Source organism: Hesperophylax consimilis, chromosome 6 (genome assembly GCF_061612785.1).
Source record: "Hesperophylax consimilis isolate HC1 chromosome 6, BYU_Hcon_1.0, whole genome shotgun sequence".
Lineage (NCBI taxonomy): Eukaryota > Metazoa > Arthropoda > Insecta > Trichoptera > Limnephilidae > Hesperophylax > Hesperophylax consimilis.
In genome coordinates this window covers 13,462,553-13,488,510 of record NC_142841.1, presented here as the reverse complement: position 1 = coordinate 13,488,510, position 25,958 = coordinate 13,462,553, and the positions used below count along the sequence as shown (strand labels likewise).

The window sequence follows — 25,958 nt, the reverse complement described above, 5'->3', positions numbered from 1 at the left end:
CTAATAAACTTTCAGTAAAGTACGAATATATGCGTTATCGCGACGTCAGAACACGTGTTTATAAAAATTCTAATATTTTCGCATTTCGTCATTGTAAGGACAAACGCAGGTACATGAGCACGTTTTCCAGAATATTATATTAAAGGTTTATTTGGAAACGGCCTGAAATCCTGTTTACACGATTTTAACAAATCAGCAATACTAATTTTTCTCAGTGAACAATCAACATATCTCACCTATTATGATCTTAACCTGGTGTAAGTGTATGTGGATAAGCACTTTTCTGTAAATTCCTGCCTTGGGTTTTTCTTTGTTTGTTTTCTCTAGTTGTTAGTTCTACTTAATCTCCCTCTATTTTTATTTTTTAAGTAAATAATGTTGTTTTTTAGTATCGAAATAGCTATGTAAAATTGTATTACCTCCACTTTATATACTAAAAGTATCTCCCGTCCATAGACATCCAAATTGATGGACTTGCCCTGACATAAAATCCGGTATCATTCCGACGAAATAAACGCAAGCCACGTGACCATACGTTTGGCATCAGTCATATCAATTTGGATGTCTATGCTCCCGTCCCAAATGAGTTTTTTAGCTCATCGGGATTGCTCTAGCAAGAAATAAAAATATTTAAAAAAAAAATTCATCAGTTGGTATTGACATTTGACAGATTTTGCCTCCAAGGGTGGAAAAAGCTACTCTCGCCAAAATAACCTGGAGGTCATATTTAACAAGAGTGGTAATCAAATATCTTAAAGTTTTACGTGTTTTTTTTATATTGTGTTGAAACGGAACGAATGTTCCGTAAATAAATTTTCGTGAATTGGAATTGAGAAGTCTATAAACAGTATTTTTTGCATTATAATTTATCGCTGAAGATTTTAGCTATGTGGTCCTAGCTATAACCATAGTGGTGAAACTTTAAGTTATAATTCCATAACATATGTGCATATTTTAACACGAGCACGTTCTGATCCATCTAAAATGTATCGATATCTGCTTAACACGCACCCATATAATTTCCTCCTTCCGGGTTAAACAATTATTGTGTTACTTCTTATTCTTCAGACGAAGAGGGTAATCGAATCAAAACTTTTCCAATCAACTTTATTGCCCATTACAAAGTTACACTATAACTTTTAGAAAGTAAAAAGAAAGGTAATGTTAACCTGACCCAAAATTTTTCAAAGAGTTGTGTGCAAACAAGAATAGTTTTTGAACAAGTGTCATTGACATCCTCAAAGATATTAGAAGAACGAGATTTGTGCTATGAGCAGTTCGTACTGAGTGGAATTGTTTTGCCGAGTGTCGCCGGTTTTATTCACCAATACTACTGCACATCTTCGCTTACGCTAAGGTATCCGCACTAATACATAGAACAGGTTTCTGTGCGTACACGTCCCGATACCGTTCAAAGTACCCTAATTAGGTAGTACTCCGGCTACGGTCCGGCGGCCAACATAGCATGTCTCGTTCTTCTAATATCTTTGGACATCCTCAAACTGATAAAAAAATATTTACATAATGAAAAGGAATGTTTACACCAATTTGGTTCCTATATTTTGGGCGGTACTGAGAGTATATTCCACTGATAATGAAATTCATGAAAACAGAACAAAACAATACGATGTGATCTCGGGGCAACAGAGTGGAATCTTTTGCTGGTTATGGCGCGTTCTCACTTGATCTATAATTTGGTCTATTTCATAGAATCTATGGAGTGGATCAGTGAGAACAGTCTTATCTACGAAATAGAAACTCAAAGTTGAATCGCCTCTACTTTCGTTCTGTAAATTTACCTTACATTTTTGAAAAATAGCATATAAACCTAACCTGAAGTAACCCATTTACCTAGTTTTTTTTCATAACTTTTTATACCACTTTTCAAGAGTGCGTTGAAGTGTGCTGAATTGCCACTGTCCTCAGTTGCACGGTTACCAAATTGACCATAGATTCTTAAAGAATTCATCTTTTAACCCAGCATTAATAAAACCCATCCAGACTAGCTTAAAACTTTCATAAAAAGTGATGTAAAGGTGTATTCAGTCATAACATTCAATGAACATGTCTAATATGGCATCAAGTAAATGAATATTGACATATTCGAAGCTTGCGTCAGGTCAAAGTAGATGAAATGTAAACATGTCCAGAAAAAGCTCTTATTCATAATGAAGAGCACTTCCATATATTGTGGATATATTTGAAAAGGTGACCGGATAAATCATCACAATGATAATTCATCACATATTTAAAAAGTTATGTAAAGTCATGGAAAGTGATGAAACAAAAACTTTATTTACTTTTTTTTTCATCGTTTTTAATGATTTTATATCACTTTTTAAAAGTGTGTTGAATAGTCACCGTGTTGAGTTAGCATGGAACCATTTGAAAACCCCCATTAGCATAAATAAGATTAATAATTTAGTTCGACCACAAAAGTTCAAAGTTTTTTTTAATTTTTTTTATTGGTTTTCAAGCTACAATCCCGTTAAACTGCAATAAAGCAGTTTGTCAACAGGATGTTAATGATCAATTACATACATACACACATACTATTATTACTATAACTATACAATTAACACATCTAAATTAATATAAACTGTCTCTTCTTCATCTATCACATCTTCGGATCTACCGGATCTGCCCTGATGATGGACACTGCAACGCTGTCCGAAACGTCGGCTAAAGATGGAGTTAGCGCAACACGGCATAACACCCCAAAAACAAACAACAAAAAATAAACTATCTCTATTTAGTGACCATTGTTTCAGCATATATCTCAATCTATTTGTAGAATCGCAATTTTTTATATTAATGGGTAACATGTTAAGCATTTTTGGCACGTTAAATTCTAGGGTTCGCCGTCCGTATTTATTATTATATTTTGGAACAAGCATTCCTTCATTCTTTGTAAACCTTGTATTATATTCATGTTCCACTTTCTTTATATAATCAGACTGAGATATATGGTGAATTAATATTTTGTACCATAATTTAACTAATAAAAAATTGTAATTATGTTCATATCGTCCACACGGTGCGGCAGTTGTAAAGCTTTTTATACTATTTAGTTTAATTACAATCATTCTCACAACCTTCAGACTCTTAGCTTACAATACAACCCAATTCAATGGCATAAGCTAAAAGTAATGTTCAATAATGCATGTCGCCAATTATTCCCTCCTCCGATACTGCAGCATTTCGGAAATATTCTTGGAGGTACGAGGGCACTCTTTCAAAGCACTTCTCCAAGTGAAGCTTATGGCGCAGACTAAGGGCGGGTTTTTTCGGAGAGTTCGAACAATTCATAAAATTCTATGGAACACCTATTCAAGTTCTGTTAAAATATAATTATAGGCTAGTTGCTTGACAGAACTGAAATAATAACAGAACTTGAAGAAATCTTTCACAGAACTTGAAAATTTACTTTGAAATTTGAAGAATTATTTACATTCTCCGAAACAACCCGTCCTAAGAATACAATCACAACTGCCACAACTTCCTGGATGGAGTTATTCAAAATACAAAAGGTAATGAGCCCATTTAATACAAACCATCCCATAGAACCATCTTAGAAATATTTGAAATTTCTCGCTCTAAAATGAACAAATTTAAACAATGCTAAATGAATACTTAAAAATAAAATAAAAAGTGATGTTAACAGATAAAGTTGCCACATGGGAGTCGCCAAGCAAAAGATACCCCCTTCACCAGCATATCGTGACGTCATATACGCCATTTATAGTAGGGAAGGCAGAGGAAATCGATTCTAGGTTCTACACTCAGGAATGGTTGTTACTTGAAAATGTCGTTAAAATATTCACGGATCGACATTTACTCAGGAAAAGGAATGGCTACTCATCAAAAACAAGAATAACCTAGTAATGTATGGGCGGATATCCTCTGCAGGCTCGCCTGTGTAGGGAAACAGCCAACAAATTTCAGAAGTTTTTAACATATGGAACATTAATAAAGCAGAAAACTTACATATTTAAACTTGCATACGGGAAGTTTTGAATAGTGTGTTTGAAAAAAAATCAAAATGTCCTGTCATACAAAAAACTTTAATAAGTGATTATTTATTTAATTTGTTATTTATTCATTTTCGGGAAATAGTCAGTTTAAATTTTCATATTTTGTACATAACTAACTAACGTTAGGCAGTTAGGTAGGCAGAGAGGATGGACCGCCAAATTACTCGATCTTGGCACACACTCCTTGCCTCATTCACATTCATTCATCGTCTCATGCATACTCTTCTATTATTCTGATTCTTGAAATGGACCAAAACAAGTATTTGATTCGCTTGATCGTGCCATGTCTTCCTCGGGCATCCCCAACTTCTGCTATTATTTACAATTGCGTCATATATTCTCCTTACACTCCTTTCTTCGCTCATTCGCTCTAAAAGCGCAAACCATCTAAGCGTCACTTTCTGTGTAACATAATACTCATATGATGCAAAGCCTCCCTTTCTTAATCTTACTCATTACGCTTATATAAGCCTTGCACTCTTTGCGGATCTCAACATTTCTCACACGATGATACCTGGCTTTACCTCAGGGATCTCATTTCTATAGCATTCAGTCTACTTTCATTCTTTCCCAGCCAGTTTCATGCCTCATTTCCAAACATCAGGGTAGGTACCAGAACTTCATTGTAGACTGCTAGCTAAAACTGAATTCTAGTATAATAAAGCATAATAAATGACCGAATTTCGCATTACAAACTACACTCACTGACGGTCAGACGTAAACTTTCTGACTTACTGCTCCTACACAAAATTATACATGCATCAGTTGATACACCAAACATTTTATCCCAAATTAACATCAATATTCCATCAAGAAAATCAACAAGGAGGATGAAAGACATTTTCTATATTAAAGCCTACCACACAAATACAGGATATTTTTCCCCTGTTCCGCGAACATTAAGAAATTATAACATTATACACGGCTTTAATAATGAAATAGACATTTTTAATGACCAATTTAAACACTTGCTAAGCTTGCTCTAAGCTGATATTGTGATGAAGCCCTTTATTTAAAGAGAAGCAACATTGTACCTACCTACTCAATGTCTCACCAGTACAGGTGTGACAATAACAAATCGTTTATGAACATATTTGTACTTACCTTACCCATTCTTATTTGTTATTTACTTCTGCATATTTAGCTTATTCATTTTGTTACTATTTTTGTTATAATTGTTTTGTTATTATTATGTATTTAAACATCCTTGTATGTAAATTCTTGGGCACCATGCCTGGTTTATGTACTTAAATAAAAATAAATAAAATTAAAAATTAAATAAACTGTTATAATATTTTGAAAATGAAGTTGAAGTACATGGTTTTTATCAAACATACTTCTCAGGGATCTCATTTGCCAGTTTCATGCCTCACTTCCATTCATCAGGGTAGGTACCTGCACTCCATTGTGGACTACTAGCTTCGCTTCTTTGGACATTTTTTTTTTGTTAGCGCCAACTGCGTTCAGTCTTCCATTAATAAAGTTATCTGCATTTACATTTCTTTCAATATCTCTGTCAGCCTCCCATCTCTCGTAAAGATACTTCCCAAATACACAAACTCATCCACCTCCTCCAAGTATTCCTCATTCACAGCTATATTGCACACTGTTTTTGTACTCTCTCTTTCAAGCACCATGACTTAAGACTTACATTATTCATAATTAAATTAATACATACTTCTTTAATACTAGACAGGGGAGACTGTAGATCTTCAATTCTGTTAGCAATCAGCACCGCATCTTCAGCGTACAACAGGCAACATACAGATTAATTAAATTCTCGCCCATTCCCACCTCTTTCAGTTCTTGCACACAATTATCCATGTATAGATTGAATAACCATGGTCACATTAGGCAGCTTTGCTTAACACATTTTGTGATATCAAACCAACCCCATTGTTGCAATGCATGCAACACTTTCCTCACGCACAGACGCCATTGTGTGAGATTCGTTTTCACTCTATACTTGGACAACACCTTCCATAGCTTTTTACTGTCGACTCGGTCGTATGCTTTTTGTAGATCTACAAAGGCTCAGAAAAGTTTCTGGTTTTTTGCCAGAAACTTCTCAGTAAGCATACGCAATGAGAAGATCTGGTCCATGCACCCCTTTGCACTCATAAAAGAACCTACCACATCCCATATTATATCCTTTGTTTCCTTTCCTACCCTTTCAATCAAAATTCTACCATACAACTTGCCAACTGAACTTAGCAGGCTAATAGCCCTATGACCATGTATGATTTTGTGCGAAATGTGGAGATCCGCAAAGAGTGCAAGGCTGATGTAAGCTTAATGAGTAAGATCAAGAAAGGGACGCTTAGATGGTTTGGGGATGTAGAGCGAATGAACGAATAAAGGAGTGTAAGGAGAATATAAGTTGCAAATGTGAATGGTAGCAGAAGTCGAGGATACCCATGGAAGACATGGCACGACCAAGTGAATCAGATACTTGAGTCGGGCCATGTCAAGAGTCAGAATAATATAAGGGTATGTATGAGCGGATGTATAAATGTGAATGAGGCAAGGAGTGTGTGACAAGACCGAGTTGTTTGGCGGTCCGTTTTCTCTGCCTACCCCTGTGGAGATACGGAGTTAGTTAGTTTTTTTTAGTTAAGTTGAAGTAACACATAACAGTACTGTGCCTTCAGTACACATGCACAGCAGGGTAGGTAAAGATTACCCATATTGCTTACAACCTACGCACACTGTTGTATAGTATGTGCATATATATTGTGAACGTTCACCGCATAAACCTTCCCGACCAAACAAAAACTTCCCTTACAACTGAACTTCCCACTTGAAGTAACCCACAAAGAGATTTATTGGATCTCGTTATTCTCAAACGAAGGGTGAAATTAAAGAGAATGCAGTACGAATGCGTTCACTTGTGTTGAATGATAAGGGCAAACGGTTTTGTGCTGGTGGAAAGCACGATTAATGGGTTGATCTTAAACAAACTTTTACGATTTGTCAAAAAAAAAACGATTCAGAGAATGCTATTAAGTAGTTCTTGAGCAACGTTGTCTAATTATTTATATATTTTTTTTGTTTTATGATGGTTTTACCGATGTTTCCAAAATAATCCAGATTTAAAATACCAGTAAATATTCAAATCGGTAAAAAAAATAACAAAAATCAGTCAAGGGAAACATATTTATATAGATAAAAATGTAAATGTTCGTTTGTTCAAAATCTTAAATCTCCGACAGTTCTTTACTGATTGCTTTGCAACTTCGACACAACGTTGCATTTGATTGCGAATGTGTTTTTATATTTCTAAATTATATGGATGTCACCTGTGACAGGTAAGGACATATACTTTTTTAAATAGCGCCATCTGCTGGACGTAAAAGCAAAATGCGCTTTCTGCAAAGACCGACTGAGATCTACATAAAAATACTAAATAATATTAAAAAACTCCCTCAAATGATAAATAATACAAAGAGAACTAAGAAATACAAGAGACACAAAGAAAGACACAAGTGACAAATAATATAATTAGCTCAACATATTTTTGAGCAATAAAAGAACAGTTTTTCTAAATCCTTATAAATAATCGACAGAAATGTCTACTTCAGCACTGAGGTCAGAGTGTTAAAATAAGTGATATTCACAGACATAGGAATTAATAGACGAGAAGATAATGGCGAGGGGTAAAATCAACTGTTGAAGAACGAAGAGCGTAAGACTGACTGCGATTCGTCAATAAATCAATCTGACAGTAAATAGGCATCTCGCATTATAATATCACCATTTACTTCTTAAAAGTAAAATCTGCTTTTGAATGAATAGACATTTTTACATGGGAGCGCAAATTACTCGCCACGTTATGAACAAATTTGCGAAATCCAAATTCGGCAAAAAAATTCGGTTCTATTTTCAGAGTCGAATATTTCGTTTAAGTATTTAGTTAAGACACTTTTATAGATGTTCATAATTTACTTCCCAGCAACCAACCAGCTTTGTGTTTCGCGTCCAGACGTTTCTCGATGTGATAGTATATGTTTCTAAAAATGATCTATATTATACAATGTGAATATGCTTAAAATAAAGTAAAATAATGCTTATATATGGAATGTAATACGACAATTGGGTTTATTCTCTTTTTCACATCTATTTTTACAAGTTTTCATAGTACAAGTCAACATTTTGCCGTGTTATTTCGTAAAATGAACCGATGATGCCTCGACCATAGTTCGCACAAGAATGATGACGTCACGTTTTCAAATTTCACTTGAGGCCATACGCGAGCCCAGCCGGCTCCAATGGAACCGGTATGGGGAGTGGGGATAATACGCTTTTAATCACTTAGGGCAGGTCTACTAATATTCATATGTCTATGGTGATATTATTTTTTACTGTATTCAGGTGAAACATACTTTGGCTTAAACAATGTGTATTTGGAAAATTATTTCAATATTGCTAAGACTTGCCGTAGTGTCAAGATGACCGTAAAATATTTTATGTAAACAAAAGATGAGTTACTTGCCCTTCTAATTTTAAGTGCTTTAAACATGATTTCAGATGGTTATGTAGACCACATTTGAAAGAACCAATAAATTAAGAAAATCGGATAATTAATGCAGAAGATTATAACCGAACCAACAACCTATCATAATCTTTCTCATCTTGACCATAGGTACCTCTTAATCATTTATAAGGAGATAATAAGTAATCAAAATAATATAACTTACCTTATGTACCAAATAATTACAATCAATTGAATTCATCTGCATAAGATTACAGATTCTTACAAAGGAATTTTGCTTAAAATTTATCTAGCTATACGAAACATTGAATGGGTCACAGGAACGCGAGCATAAAAATGTCTTCATAGATTTCACAAAGAATTTTATTCCACGAAAGACGGTTTTAGAAGTGCATTTAATTGGATATCTGAACTTCCATTAAATATAAAAACCTGATCCAAAAATATCTTATAGGTGCCCAAACTGAAATGTCGTATTTTTCCTTTCATTAAGTATTACGCTTGAAAATATATTAAATACAAAAAATCAATATTGGTTTCGTACTTAAGTTTCTTACGGTCTACTTTGAAACTTACTAACGTTAGCTATGTTTGTTTTGAAACCTTTCATACCTTAAGGAATTTGTAAGCTCTTTCAGAAGATAAAATCGTCGAATTCAGTCGGAAAATTTTATGAAAGTTAATGTAAGGACATAACATAAAGTAAAGTGGGCTTACTTAGATAACTTGTTAAAGTCTATAATTCTGGAACTTGGGTTTTGAAAAGTGGTTTCACTTAAGTATCTTATAAAAAATAATGTGCGATCATTTCTACCATCATAATATTACAAAAGTTTTATGGTTGAAAACGATTCGTTTCGTTGACTTGATCTTAGGCATAGCTTATGGAACGAGCATTCATGTTTTTCTTCACCATTTTAATCCTTGTCAGACAAGAAAATCAGGAAAGGGAAATAATCTATGAAGAGTACCGTCTCCCTCTCTCTACAAGCAACTCGCATTGCAAAATAACTATTTAGTCCGCGAAAGTGTAATCTGTTACGAATAAATTACTAGTCCTTTTTAAAAACGGCGCGCAATTGCAAATTGCTGACTGCCCCGAAAACCACGGCGATGCACTACGTCGTGTAATATTTTAAATCGAGTCGTTATCAATAAAACCCCTTATGTAGATGGCGATAAGGTTTAAATTCCGGCACACCTTTGTTTAGATTTATATAAGAAAAAAACATGGCCAAAAAGGGCCTTTTATTTTATTTTGTGGATGGCATAAATATTTATTTTATTCCGATCATTTTATAAAAAACTTAATTTGCCACATTAAACATAAAAATCATAATCAAAAATGGGTTCGTAAGTAGGAGATTTTGAACTTAAAAGCCGTTTTTATAGGCCTTATACATTATTTTTTTCTGGGCTTATAAAAAGATTTATCTACAAAATACTCTATTGTTTTAAAGGCCAAGATGCATTCTACTTGCAGTATTTAATTAAAGCATCTGAAACATTTCTAGGCAACCAAATTTTCAAACCAAAAACGCATGATTTTGCATTACTACGTAGTGCATCGCCTTAACTACAAATTCCAAATCAGATGAACAAAAGGTCGAACTTGTTTCCAAATCTGAATATTTGTTACATTATTTAGTTGGACACTTTAACAAATGTATTATAATTTACCCACCTTAGTAATTTTTAGCGTAGCTACGCAACCCGGTTTGAAGGCGCTTCGCTTTTTTCGTCCCACAAGGGACTGCCCTGCAAACCGTCGTCTTACTTTATCGAAATTTATTTTTTTACGCAGGGTCAGTCAATGTAAGTTTTTCTGCGTTTTGACTGATGTTGTAGATTTTTTAAAGCATTCTAGAGCTCTCCTTGTGCCAAAAATACGGTCACGTGGTTTTTGCTTCCAACTCGTCTAAATGATACCCGGCTTTCATGTCAGGGTTAGTATATCAATTTTGATGTCTGTGCTGTCTCTCTATGACTCGCAAGACCAACATTATCCAATCGGGTAAATGGTTAAAGTTAGCATTATTAATAGTTATTACCAGTTCTTCTTTGAAGCTTTATCGAATAGAATAATATAGATTTACATTTATGGGAAAGTGAATATGAAGATTTTTCTTTATGTTTATGGTATGGCTAGAGTATGGCTGATGAAACCTTGCTGTCCCATGGGCATGAGACCTCCTGAAGGGTCGTGGTCACTTGTCTTTCGTAAAATGGGGCGACCCGAAATAAGTTGGAAATCCCTAGAATAGATGAAGTATTCGAACCAAAAAATTATAAAAATTCTACATCCGACATAGGTTTCCAAAATATATGGCGAAATATTATTTAAAAAAAATTGAAACCTTATTGAAAATTATTAATAGTCGAAAAAAATTCAAGATACCTTTTAGTTCCTTTTTTGGCCGCTAGCCCCGTCATCTCGAAGCGCCGTTGATTAAGGATGTGAGACCTTGATTCACAATCGAAACCTTGCTTGAAATGGCTTTGTCCGTGTTCTAAAAAGCCAGGTAATTCCCCACCTTCCTCTTCCCCTTATCACTCCCCTCCCCATGACCATCAGTCTCTAAACCTACCCTGATTGGGGATGTTTTAATCTCACTGCCTCCAGACGATTGGGAGCAGTTCTTACTCTTCTGCGGCTAACATTAAAAATATAAATATTTTGTTTCAGATTGCTGGAGGGTGGACTCCCACGGAAGTTCCGGATACCACAGGCCTCGCGGCCGGTACGGTGACTACGCCTGTGACAGTCCGTGGGCCCTCATCGAGTCCGCTGGCCACGCCATGAGACTCAGGCAAGGGGACTCCGTTGAGTTCGTCTTGTGGACGGGGTAAGGAACTGCAACATACGTTTTATTTTAACATACTTCTATTCATAATAAGATTAGCAGACAAGTAAGAGCTCATATTATGGCATATGTGTAATGTATCCTGAATAATAGTCAGTCTAGCCCTAAATCGGAAGGTGATTTTTCATAATGTATATTGGATAGATTATAGATAGACAAATAAATAAACACGGTGAATAGATTATAAGTTTTCTTAATAGCTGCGTACAAGGTGGTTTATGCTGGTTTTTTAGTGCGTTTTTGTGACCTGCAGGTCTATCACAGTGAAATCGATAAATTTAAAATGTTGGATCGATAGTACCGCTGATTTTATACTGATCCATAAAGCCCTATGTCAATGCGATTTGACAAAATGTGTCATTTATGGTCAGTTGGCGATGTTTTCCAGCACGGCCAAAATTCGATTCAGACAGTCGGTAGACAAAAGCGCTGCTTTTAGCGAGGCCTCCAAGGTATCCAATAAGCTGTCAATATGCATGACTTTTTATATAATGTCGTTTGTTATGCAAAATAACTGGCTAATTCGTGGATGGAGGTGAAACAGATAAGCTTTTAAGTTGGAAAAAATTGTATACACGACCCATGAATGGTCGAAATGCGATCAATTTATTCCGTTCCAACTTTGAGGAACAAATGTTATTAGTCATAACTAAAGACCTCGTGAACTAATTAACTACATTTTAAGTGTCAAAAAATACATGCGGATTGCCAATATACATTAAACTTATTATTTAATTTCGATAATATTAATTTATTAGTATTAACTACTTTTAGCCGTCAGACGTTAATTCATTTGCCAGTATTGCCAGCATACATCGATTTGCATTACCAACATTGGTTGGTGTGTCAGGTGACCGGATAAATCATCAAAATGATAATTCATCACATCTTTGAAAAGTTATATAAAGTCATGGAAAGTGATGAAACAAAAACTTTATTAACTGGGTTAAGTAAGTTAGGTTAGGTCAGGTTAAAAAAAATTCTTTTCATCGTTTTTAATGACTTTATATCAATTTCTAAAAGTGTGTTGAATAGTCACTGTGTTGAGTTAGCATGGAAGTTCGACCGTGCTAGATAAATCGCTACAAATTCATCGGTAGTTCCTCCTATAAAAGGATGAGGACTGGCAACACTAGCATAATTTGACATTCCGAATCATCAAACGTCACACATTTACGTCAAAACCTTAATAAGCATTGACAATCCGTATTTATTTGGTAATTTTTCGATGAGATTTTTGTATCCATTCTACGAGTTATCCCTAAAAAGTGTCTGAATTTTGCCTCTCCAAGTTCGAACGGATTGAATTGATCGCATAAATGATGTCTTTCAATCCTAAGAGCTCGTTAATCTGCCTCCGTTCATAAATAAATCAGAAAGTTTGCATAAAGAACGACACTATTAAAAAAAGTTGCGTATATCAGTTAGCCAAATTTAACTGACAACCAATGAAATTTGGCGGGATATTTTAACGGGATTTCTTATCAATCGATGACCGTGATATGGAATGTTTCTAACTGACCAAAGCAACATTCTCTGGCACGGATTTAGTTAATATTTTATTAACACAGGGCATTATCGATCGTCCGTGCTAAAACTCCAGGAGTGGCTAAAAATAAAGAAATACACAAACAAAGTGTTCGTGTTAAATCCGGGTCTCCTGCGCATGATTGTTTTTTTTTACATTTACGAATTTACATGTTTTCCGTCGTCCACGGAAAGTAAAAATGTGTATGGCCACGTCCCAGTGTTTCAATGATTTAAAACTTTTTTGCAGAGGAGACTCATCATGAAAAAACAAAAATGAACCATGCGGGAGGTAATAAGACTAAATGCTTCTTTCTGATTGAGTCAGTTGAAATAAATCAATAAATATATAAAATTGGGAAGTTAAGTTATTTCCCGTGATTCTTTACGAGTAACAGCAACTACTTATGATATTTTTTATTACCATCTTTAATAAATGATAAACGTATGTATACAAGATAATTTTTTTATGCAACCCACAAAGGATATCAAATTATTTTCAACAATGAATCACCCACATAAATTAAAAAAATCTTCCAAGTAAAAATACATGCCACCATCGGGAATTGCCGGTTGCCGGTCAGGTGTGGCTTATTCAAAAACCGCCAATTTATTCAATTCGTACTGGTATTTTTCAATCAACAATTGCTCATTATATTTTTTTTACCTGTAACCAACAAACTTTCTTTGTTTGTGGGAAAGGCATAATGCTAAATCTCTTACTAGATGGTATCGAGACATAGTATATCTTAATTTGTTGATGAAATATTTTGACTGGTCAAATGCTTACAAGACAAGGTTTTTATGCGTAGCACAAAGGATATCATACTATACATAAATTGAAAAAATCTTGCTGCGGGTTCAATTCCCGCCGGCGGCATGTATTTTTTCTATTTATAAAGGTGTTTTAGGCTAATAATTAGTGCTTAAAAATAATAATTTATCCTTCGTGCTATGCATAAAAACCTTATATTGTTAACATTAGTTTATCAGTGAAAATATATATATTTTTTTTAATTGTTTAAAAATATTTATAACAATAAAATTAAATTTTCAAATCGCAATCTTTTTAATGATTTCCGTATCACAAAATAATAATGTAGTCGAAAAGGTTTCACTAACACGCACCTCGATTGATATGCAAATTAATTTCTGATTTTATCGAGCGTGAGATTTTTCCAACGCGCATTAAGGATTTTTTACACTCATGATGAATATGAATGAATTCAGTTTAGCTCTGAGCTAATGATTTTTATGTATTTCATTCCTAAAAAACGTAGTTTTAAGAGAATTCATTCAAGATGTACAGTATTTGCAATTTCTCCACGAAAAGTTTTTAATATAATAAGGTATTTGTTGAAAGAAAGTCAATCATGAATTTCCACATGAACTAGGCAGTTATATAAATATTATTTCGAGCAAAATTAAATCAAGGCCTCCGTGGTCTAGAGGTAAGGCTCTCGACTAGCAATCCAAAGGTCGCAGGTTCAAATCCTGGCGTGAGAAAGAACATTTTATTTGATGAATTTGTGTTTTTTCACGATTTGATCAGTCGAAATAATATGTTTGTACATATTAAAAATATTTTTTTATTGCAAATTATAACTTTTAAACATAAGTTATAAGATGATATTCTCACTAATAATATTAATTTTTCGTAGAAAATTTCTTCTGAAAGCTTATCACTTTGTGATGTCATTATTTATTAAATTAAAATAAAAATAACTTTTTTTACATCACTTTAATATATATAACCTATAGATGTTTCATGAACAAAATTCACTTCATCAGGAGCAAGTATATACTACAATACATAGCAATCGTATAAAATATATACTTGCTTTTAGTATATACTTGCTCGTGATGAGGTGAACTTTGTTCATGAAACATGTATAGGTTATATATACTTAAGTGATGTAAACAAAGTTATTTGTGTTTTAATATAATACAATAATATCTCTGTATCAACGATGGAAAAAAAAAATTAATGTCCTTGAATGTAACCGATTTCCATCATTTTATGTCCGAGTTTTAATAATTGAGGGCATTAATTATGTGTCTATCCCGTCCAAATTGTGAAACAAAAACAATGAAATCTTACAAACAAAACCCGAGTATCAATACAAAACTACAGAGAAATGTTAATTTCTGGAGAAAGTTCCGTGACTTTTGACGTCAGCATCGACAAATTCAGTTGTACCAATGAAACATAGCATTTTAATGTGATGGTGTTTTAATTGTTTTTAAATTACGATTTATGAATTCTACGCATCAATAATTATAAATCTATATGAATATATTGTTTAAGTTATAATATTTTTCACTGGAGTTCTTTACTGTGGGGAAATAATTACTTAAACATTTATGTTAGTGTTATTCTCCATAAATACCTATATTTCTTATTGCGTGTTGACCACGACGGTAGCATCAGCTATCAGTTATATTGTATAGTAAAAAAAAGCCTGGAGAAAAATATTTTCAGTAGTTTTTCGGGGCCTGTTATTTTTTTAACGTTATTTTCTCACCCATTAGAGCCAAGGATAAAGCCGCCTTCAAAGGAAAAACATAAGGGCTGTTACGCGTTTCGCTGAAGCCGTAAACGTCTGCTGTCACTTTTGAGCCCTTCATTTCTTTTGTGGCATACTTAACGTGAAAAGATTTTGAACATAGGTATCACTTTATTGCCGTTTGCCTTTTTGAGTTGGATACATAACCTTGTACATATATGTTGCTGACTGATAGATTTTCGCTCCAATTTTTAAATATTTAATGAAAATTAGTTTTAAATTGTATTTAACATCTTCTTTGGCTATGAATGTTGTTGTGTTTCCATATGGTACACATGGTGGATTGAAAGGGAGATATGTAAATACGAATGTTAGAGCGAGCGCGCTGATATTAAAAGAATCGATAATAATTTAGCAAAAATGGTTAAAATATTTTATAAAACACGAATCGTTTAAAGTAGAGTAAAATCTCTTGACAAATGCTTTAGTTGCATTTAAAGATACACTGTGATTTTTTTCATACCTATAACATTATAAATAACAGAACAAACGTGTTTTTAAAAAATTTGGGAGCTCACTTTGCGATTTTTTTTCTATCGAAGGAATTTAATTGAATTACCGTTTCGGCTTTAAAAACGTATAGATATTATCTTAAAAAATAAAAAATATTTTTTTAGGAATTTAAAAGTATTAACAAGAAAATGTTTTAAATAGGTAGATGTTTGAAATTCAAATTTTACAAAATTAATTGTTCAAAAACAGTTTGGAGTTTTCATGTATGTGCACTGGGATAAGTGCATGTACAACCTGTAAACAAATAAATAATATATCTTTTAGAATGCAGATGCATCTTGTTTTTACAAGTAAATATCGCACAGGAGTCCCAACCTTATGTAGCCGGTGAAACTCTGGCATCTCCAATTGATGTATGTTCTGAGGCTGAATGTAGTAGGGAGGAGAAGGAGATGGGAAGAAGGAAAATGAGTGAGTACCTGACTATTCTGATATGGTCACCAAACGCCGCTTAAGCCATTTCAAGCAACGTTTCAATTGTGAGTGTTGGTCTTACACCTGTGCGACTGAGAGTGTCTTTCACTCTTGAACTTGCTGCAAATACTATTACTATTATATACTATTGTTGTTTGGTGTTAATGTTAAAAAACTACGTGCGCAAGCCGGGATTTGAAGCCAGGGCCTACGGATTGTTAGTAAAGAGCCTTACCGCTCAACAGCGGCCATCAAATCTATTAATCATGAACTTTAAAAAAATAAAACTTTTTTATTTGTGGGAAATAACTGCAAATTTGAAATATTTGTTCCATAACAAAACAGAACACTTTTGAAAGGTCATATAGTAATTAAGTACGGGTTTTTTCACAAAATTATAATAATTTATCAAATTTAAAATTCAATTTTCAAGTTCTGTAGAAAACTACTCGAAAATTTACTTAAAAATTTGTTGAATCATTCAAATTCTGTGAAACAACCCATCCTTAATGTGATGAAAAAGAAACTAGCGTAAAAACCTAACCTTTATAACTTACTAGCACAAGAATCCCAAATTCTCCCATTGGAGTATGTTGTGGGGCTGAAGGGGGGGAGGGAAAGGATGTGTGGAGAGGAAGGTCGGGAAGTACCTGGCTATTTAGATCTGGTCACCAAATACGGCTAAAGCCATTTCAAGCAACGTTTTAATTCTGAATGGTGGTCTTACACCAGGGCTATACTGAGAGTATACTCCACTCTGGAACGTGTCGCAAATATAATATATTATTTTAAATGAGTAATTTTTTAATTTTTTTTTTAAATTAAACATCTATTGCCGTACAAATAAAATTTATAAAAAAAGTTGTAAAAAATATTTTTTACTAGGAAATCCATAAATAAATTTAATTAAAAAGTGATTTGATCATTCATAAAATTTATGTGTTTAATATTCATTCAATGTTTCATCACTTAAACAACCCAATTAAATATGTTATTATCTTTTGTATTAATATAATACAAAAATATATAAAATATTCACCTCCCTCAATTTTATTTTCAAATATAGGAATTCAGTTATAAAATTGAACTCTACAAAATTTTGTCCATTATTTAAAGAAAACCCATATAATCTGAGCTACTTAGATAAATGGACGTTTAGATAGAAAAAGAAAAACACTGTTTTGCAAGTTGAAAAAGAATAAAAAGTGAGATCGCAGAGAGACATTAATTAAGTACTCCAATTTGTACACGAGTAAAAAAACACCGAGTTAATTTAGATAGATGGTCTTCCTTCGTAATCTGATTTTCATTCCGAATCGAAGGGTGATATTTAAAGTGTCTACAACCAATTTGTATTCCACAATGTTTTTGAGAAACGTTACAATTGGCCGGGGGTAGTGATTTACGTTTGACTCGTCGGCGGTAATTATCGCAAACGTGAATGTAATCAAATTACAAGAACCACAATTTTGAGGGCTGGGCCGAAAGGCGTATTCTGATTTCGATGGGTTGTTTTGCAACAGGAAGCCCGGAGAATTGCCTGCCATTATTAGCTCAACTTCTGTCATGACGTTAGGCTTACATATTAATTACTAATCTATGATTAACTCCTTCGGAGGTTGTGATGGACTCGCCCTGGGATAAATTTTTTTTATTGTTGATTTATTATGGTGGGAAAGAAATTTTCAGTTGGTCTCACGACATAGGAGATTACCAGATGTTGGACAACTGATTTTAAAACAAGTGTTTAGATTTATTAGGGTAGAGAAAAAAAAATAAGAACATGCACTGTATCGGCAGAGACCTCCGTGATGGTGGTTGATAATAGTAAGCCGAGCTAAAATGCTGGTGGGCCAACACGCCGCTGGACTGGGGGTAGTCAAGTTTCATCCTTTGAACAAAGAATTAGACTTTACTGGAGAAGTAACAATTTATTGGTTTTGAAACGATTTAAAATTAATGTGACAGGTTCTAGGGCCATAATTGATGTGTTCCTTTAGTGCATTTCTGTCTTTTGAAAACAAACGCATTCAGAATTCAAAAGAACATAAATTAGAAATCGCATATGGTGATTTGGGGGGTTGGTTTGGGGAGAGGGAGTCTGGATTTGAAAGCGCGGGGAGACGGTCGGGACAGTCAGCGTTGAAGGTCGGAAGAAGCAAGTCGATAGTCGTGGTTAAGGAGCGCGGGCGAATAGACAGTCAGCGTTGAAGATCGGAAGGAGGAAGTCGATAGTCGTGATTAAGGAGCGCGGGCGGATAGACAGTTAGCGTTGAAGAACGGAAGAAGGAAGTCGATAGTCGGTGGTTAGGAAAAGCGGTTCAAGATAGTCAGTTTAAAAGCGTGGGGAGGCGGAAAATAAAGTCAAGGGGGTCAGAGTTTCAAGGTCTGGGAGACGGTCAGGAATAATCAGGATCGGTCAGCGTTTTAAGATAGTCGAGTTAGTAAAAACTAAGAAGCGCGTCAACAAGAATTAATCGTCGGGACGCGAACACGGCTAAAATCATTTAGTGTAGAAGGTGCGGTTTTCTAACAGCATGAGTTTTTCTGCATGTGACTGTGTTTGTTTTTTATAATTATTTGGATTGTTGACACTAAGATGTATCGGTAAGTCTATTATAATCTAATTATTAACACTTATTTCCTTAATGTAAACCAAATAATCCAATTGTATTTTGAAGTAAGGGTATTCAACTTGAGCACTATAGGTCCGGACCTGTTAGCAAGGGAGGCCATAAATCACCTAATGCGTTGAAGTGACCGGTTCTTGGCGATTACAAAAGGACTAAGAGCGGTTACCCTGAAGCCGCTTAAGATCATTCAACAATAGACATTGTTTATGAGCTAGACAATTTTGTTTTCTGCAATTTAAGATGATTTAATAATTCTCCAGTAATAATATTTAACGATTAGGTTATACGGAATTCATAAAATATATTTAATTAAATATAACTTATTCAAACATCACTCTTTTCATTCATTTTGAATCGGGATAACGCAGCGGGTTACAGCTAGCCGCCGGGAGAATTCATCTGTCTGGCATTCCTATTCTATGAAGTGAGATTTTCATTTTTCATAAGTTTGGCGGGGACGGAGTGTACGAATTTTCCGTAGGCTGTCCTATCTTACCAAAGCGACAAAAGCGAAGGGAACGAAATTTGTAATTGGCTTGCCTAATAGGGACTCTTGTGTTAGCAAAGTCGATAACCCTGGATACCGAGATAACGTCTATTTTTGTATAGCAGCGCCGGCTTTTTCCCCTGCTATTGGTGTGGTTGAGTTATTCCCGTAAAAGCACCGGTTTCTGTCGAAGGTGTTGGCGGACCAGCCTTAGATAGTCACCCGGAATAGACCTCTGTTTCGAGTATTTTCAGCTGGTGAGAGGACGCTTTCACTGAGTTCAGATCGAAGGGAACGAAAATTGCTAGTGGGCTTTCCTACTTGAGTTAGCTGGTAGACGAAGGAACAAAGCGGATAAGGGCTATGCTATTCTTGGCTGGCGTGTGAGGAGGATTTTCTCGCTGACAGAACGAAGGGATCGTGACGAATATGAAGTTGTTTCGGCGCTTTCTGACATCCTTCCTGTCAAATTCAATAAGTACTTACCCCACTATAGGAGGAGAAGTCATCCAGAATTAGGTTGGAAATTGACTCCGACTGAAACCGTTTGAGCTGACGGAGATCGGATGATTTCAGATTCACGACCTGATGATTCCAGTATCCCTGATCCTTAGCGCCGGAAGTCGAGGATATCAATTTCTACCATTCTTTGATATTTGAAGCGAACGGAGGGTAACAAACGATAGAGCGAATGACCATGACTTTGAAGTGGGGTAAAATCTCCCGTCTAGGAAACATTCGTTATGTCGGATGGACGCCCCGTTCAAATTAAATATTGACATGACTATTTTGAGTGTGGACGAAAGACTTGAAGTATGTTCTGTATTGTACATATGATAAATATGTGTCATTACCTCTACTGGAACGGGAAGCTGTATAGACTGGAGCCAGGAGCTATTTGGAGTAGCGTGACTGCAGAGGCGAAGTCGAACAAACTGAAGCTGAATTCATCATTATCTTTACGAGCGTAAACCAGAGGGGTGTTCACGGGACTCCCGAACTCCTGACGTTGCTGATGCAAACCACTTCAGTATATGTTTATGTTTGAGGTTAGTAGAGTGGACTCCTAATTTTCGGCATGCTGGCGAAGCTCAACTCATCATCGATTTGGGGGAGGTTGACGCGACCTAAACCTCGCGCTACCCACGTGACCCAAATGGTTCCTGACACCAGGCTATCATGCCACCGGACCAGAGCAGCTCCTTGTACCTAACGGTATAAGATGAATCTTCATCATTCATCATCAACATCAACATCAACAGCTACCACCAAGGACCCACATTCCACCTTCATCACCCTCCGGCAGGAGGCAAAACATGTCATTATCTCATCTGTCGCTGAGCGATATTCAATTCATTTCTGGAGGTGTTGGGATTGGACCATCAACTTGGCTGCTCTCGAGCTGGTCACGTTGATGGGTGGGATTTGGACGGAGACCAATCGAAAGCAACACATGTTTTGTCTCTAGCTATTCCCGAAAATACCTACTCATAGAAATAACTCACAAAACTAACAATCCATAGTCAAATCATTAACTTAGAATCTTGTGCATCTTGAATTGAATTGTCTATAGTGAATTTTATGTACTTAATTTGTAATTAATTGTCTCATTATATTAGCACATTATCAACTGCAGCAACCGGAAACGTTTGGGCGAGCAAACAAGGTAGGAAAAGGTAGTTAAAATCAGGGTAGTCGGTCATTGTCTTATTTTCAAACCATACAGAATGTAACACGCCTCATCTAAAAAGAACCAAAGTTACCACAACCAATTAACAGGATCCTTCAATGAATTAATCCCTGTCGAAACAAAAAAATTGACACAACGTGACATATTAATTCGTTAAGATTGAAGGGTTGATAAACCGCGAGAAGAGCCAAAACAAACGTGACGAAAACATTAATCCGTTAACGAGAGTAAGGGGGACGGGAAAACATTACAGTGGTGCCGTGACCAGGAGGTGGGGTATTAAAATGTTTTACATTCTGTTTGGTTCAAGACAATGAAAAAAATATATAAAAAGCCAGGGCTAATAGTTCAGTATTTTAAATACAAAACTGCGAAAAGTAGTGAATTTCTACAGTAATAGTTGAGCTATACGTAAATTTATCGGTAGGGTAAAAATCAGTTTATTTAAAATTCCAAATAAAAATATCCGAGCGAAATTTTATGATGTTATCCAACCTCCGATAAGACATAGTGAGTAAAGGTATTACATTGTGGAGGGAGAAAATAGTTCCTTCAGTAGTAGACCTAACACCAGCGCATTAGTTTATTTGCTTTAAATGCTAAATATCCGAAATAAAAATATCCGTGAATTATAAGCCGAGAATAAATTAGGTTATTTAAACTTCAAATAAAATTGTATCCGTAGTAAAAATATCCGTGAATTTATCAGTAGGGAATAAATTAGATTATTTAAATTTTGAATAAAATTGTAAAACAAAATTTTGTATTGTCATCCAACCTCCGATAAGACATAGTTATTAAAGGTATTACATTGTGGAGGGAGAAAATAGTTTCTTCAAGTAGTAGACACAAACCCAGTTCATTCTAGAGGCTGATGTCCAACCTCCGATAAGGACTGAATTAACAGATAAAACTTTTTTTATGTTTCCTTATTCATTGAAATTATTTATTAAATGCATTTAGGATTTTTTCGACCACCATGCTAGGCACATACCCGTGTTACTTTGGGGGTAGAAAACCAGGGACAACAAAAAAAAAAAATCACTTATGATAACAGTTTTTTTTGAAGTTCAACTTTGAAATGAGACGGAAGGGAGAGTGCAATTTAAACAAAACATTTTAAAGTCAATAATACGTACGGTGAGAAAGACCCTAGGGCCAAGACGGTTGTAAAATCATAACAAAGATGTATTGTACTACTAGACCGGAGCCTCTCCCCGGGGACAAAAATAAATAATAGCTTATTACGACACTTATTACGAACTTGACCGTTATAAGTGGGTCAACGGACAGGATGCTGGTATTTGAATGTTAACAATGTTTTAAAATAAGTCAGTTTCAGAATCCCAATTACGGAAGTAGAATCGATTAAATAAAATAAAAAATATATAAAAATAAATTGAAAGTGAAAAAAAAAAATAATAATAATAAGAAAAAAATATAATATCCCAAAATAGAAATCTAACATAGGTGTGCTACAGGGAAGAGATGAATTTTTGATAAAGGTGCGAGAGTTTGTAGACAAGGGGCTACAGGGAACACCGAGTAGGAGCCTGAGTAAATACGGCAAGAATTATAATTTGAAGAACGGAGTATTGTACTATCTCAGCGGAGAACAGCGGAGTGTACTTGCAGTCCCACAAGAGATGGCGAGTGAGCTAATTAGATACGTACACCTGGAAATCGGCCACGGAGGCGGATATAAAACCATAGCTGCTTTAAAAGACAGGTACTTCTGGCCAGGAATGAGTAAGCAGGCGAAAATATTAGTGCGGGAGTGTGAACTCTGTCAGCTGTCGAAACAAGAGATAAGGCCGACAGTGGGACCGGGAAAGTCGATCATCACCCGAGAAGTAGGCGAGCTGATAATGGCAGACCTCTACGGGCCACTACCTCGAAGTTTACTTGGAGTTAAGTATATATTCGTCATTCAAGACTCTTTCAGCAGATATATAAATTTGTTTAGTTTAAGGGTTGCGAACACAACAACAGTTTTAAGGTGTCTGGAAAAGTTCCTGCAGGTTATTAAGGCAACGGCCATCTTGACGGATAACGGTACACAGTTTACTTCAAAAAAGTGGAACCTTTGTTTAAGTAGGTTAGGTATTAGAATACTGCATTCCTCGGTGCATAACCCGGGGCCCAACATAACCGAACGCGTCAACAAAGAATTAGGGCGTATATTTAGAATCTATTGTCACGACAAACACACCAGATGGACGACGCTGTTGCCCAATATTGAAGATACTTATAATAACAGCATACATTGTAGCACAGGGTTTTCTCCGAATGAGATAGTATTTGGAAATGGGCCTAGGTACAGTCTGGATAAGTATTTGGACAATAGTGTGGTACCTATCGTAGATTTAGCAAAAGTAAAAGCGAAGGCCTACGAGAATCTGCAAGCTAATGCTACGAAAAGGCAACATTACTTTAACATGAAGAAGAGACTAGCCGTTTATGAGATCGGTGCAATAGTAAAGCTGAGGCGTTTCACACAGTCGGACCTTTTGAAAAAGAAGACAAAAAAATTCTCATTGTTATTTGAGGGGCCTTACGTCATCGGGGCCACCCCCTATAGCAATACTTATACACTGGTAGACCCAAAAACTAGGAAGATTAGGGGTAATTACAGTGCCATACATCTAGCGAGGTATTACGTTAACAAAGGCGAGACACAGACTAGCGGGGACAAGTGCGACTAAGAGAAAGAAAGGGGAGAGCGTATGAATGGATCAGTTAGGAGTCAAAAGGGCAGAGTAATGGCTTTGATAGTTTATGACAGTAGGACGGTAGTAGTATTAATAATTGTGTTTCCTTTAAGAGAAAAATTGGATTTAACAAAGTAAGGGCAGTTTACACAAGGTTAAGATTTTATTGTGCAAGGTTATATAAGGCAAGATGTTCCGTTAGAACAAATAGGCGAGACTCTTTATTGAAAGCCTTTCATAAATGCACTTGAGAATAAATATTGTTGTAATTATGATTATCTTAAGAAATGCTGATAAGCAGTAATTATTTGGAAAAGATGCTAGAGAAAAATAAAATACTTTGTTTTGTAGGCACTAGTTTGTCATTAAAGAAAAAAAAAACATTAATTTTAAGTCTTTCTTAAGTCAACGATAAATGAATGTTAACAGTTTCAATGTGTTAGTTAAGCAACAGATATTTCAATTGTCTTATTTTTTTTTTGCCAAGTTGTACACCGGTCGTTAGAGAACAGCGCATTCAAACTAATATTGACAGAGAAAAAAATATGAAAATAATAATAACGGAAAAAAAAAAACACACAAGGGTTACAAATAGCCATGAGGGCACGCGTGACTGGCGACCGCTGAACACTAAATTATACTCGCGAGATTGTGGCACGATCTTTGTTAAAACATTGTACGAGAGGCTTTGGTCAAAAGGTAGAAAGCCATCGGGTTAGCGCGGGCGGGTGCGCACCCAAAAAGAAAAAAAATAAATTTATATACATTCTTGCACATATTGTAATTACCCAGGTGTGGCCTTGTGTTCCATTGGGAGTATGTGCAAACATGCACTCCAGACGCGATAGTTATTGTGATTACAATGTTTTGCAAAGATCGAGCACGGTCAACAAAAAAAAAAAAAAAAAAAAAAAAAACGAAAAGAATTAATAGAAAAAAAAAATCTAAACAAAATACCCAACGCTTAAAAATGCAAATAATTAGTGCGAAATAACTCTCAAGATCTTGGTTACTGTATGCTCAGTCATAAAACAATTAACAACGGCAGGAACACACAAAAAGTTAACAAAAGGGCCCCATAACGGACCTACCAGAGGTTTAACTGATAGCGTGCGGCCAAGAAAAAAAAAATACTAAGAACGTCAAGTGAGACAGGGGCGGATTGGGAGATCTTTCGTAGAAAAAAAAAAATATATATAAAAAAATAAAATAAAAGGTAAAAGGGATTAGGAGTTTTAACAATTTTAGCGACAAGAACAGGGCAGTGGGGAGCAAGTGAAACCTAGGAAGGTTTGGAAAAAAAAAATGTATTATTGGCGAGTTCAAACGTGTTCTGCTGCTAGGGTGATGGAACAATAATAGCTGACAATAGCTTATCTCCGTATCTACTCCCACTATTATTTTTCCAGAAGGGAGCTGTGATGGACTCGCCCTGGGATAAATTTTTTTTATTGTTGATTTATTATGGTGGGAAAGAAATTTTCAGTTGGTCTCACGACATAGGAGATTACCAGATGTTGGACAACTGATTTTAAAACAAGTGTTTAGATTTATTAGGGTAGAGAAAAAAAAATAAGAACATGCACTGTATCGGCAGAGACCTCCGTGATGGTGGTTGATAATAGTAAGCCGAGCTAAAATGCTGGTGGGCCAACACGCCGCTGGACTGGGGGTAGTCAAGTTTCATCCTTTGAACAAAGAATTAGACTTTACTGGAGAAGTAACAATTTATTGGTTTTGAAACGATTTAAAATTAATGTGACAGGTTCTAGGGCCATAATTGATGTGTTCCTTTAGTGCATTTCTGTCTTTTGAAAACAAACGCATTCAGAATTCAAAAGAACATAAATTAGAAATCGCATATGGTGATTTGGGGGGTTGGTTTGGGGAGAGGGAGTCTGGATTTGAAAGCGCGGGGAGACGGTCGGGACAGTCAGCGTTGAAGGTCGGAAGAAGCAAGTCGATAGTCGTGGTTAAGGAGCGCGGGCGAATAGACAGTCAGCGTTGAAGATCGGAAGGAGGAAGT

General features: G+C 35.4%; 1 protein-coding gene across 1 annotated transcript in view; it reads left to right on the top strand.

Annotated features, from left to right (window-relative positions):
- Nucleotides 1-25,958, top strand: part of LOC149422962 (acid sphingomyelinase-like phosphodiesterase 3b) — a 375,129-nt gene that overhangs the window by 156,015 nt on the left and 193,156 nt on the right. The window contains exon 4 of the mRNA XM_089632399.1: nt 11,213-11,372. Coding sequence (XP_089488525.1) covers nt 11,213-11,372 — 160 coding nt within the window. The remainder of the gene's footprint in view (nt 1-11,212; nt 11,373-25,958) is intronic.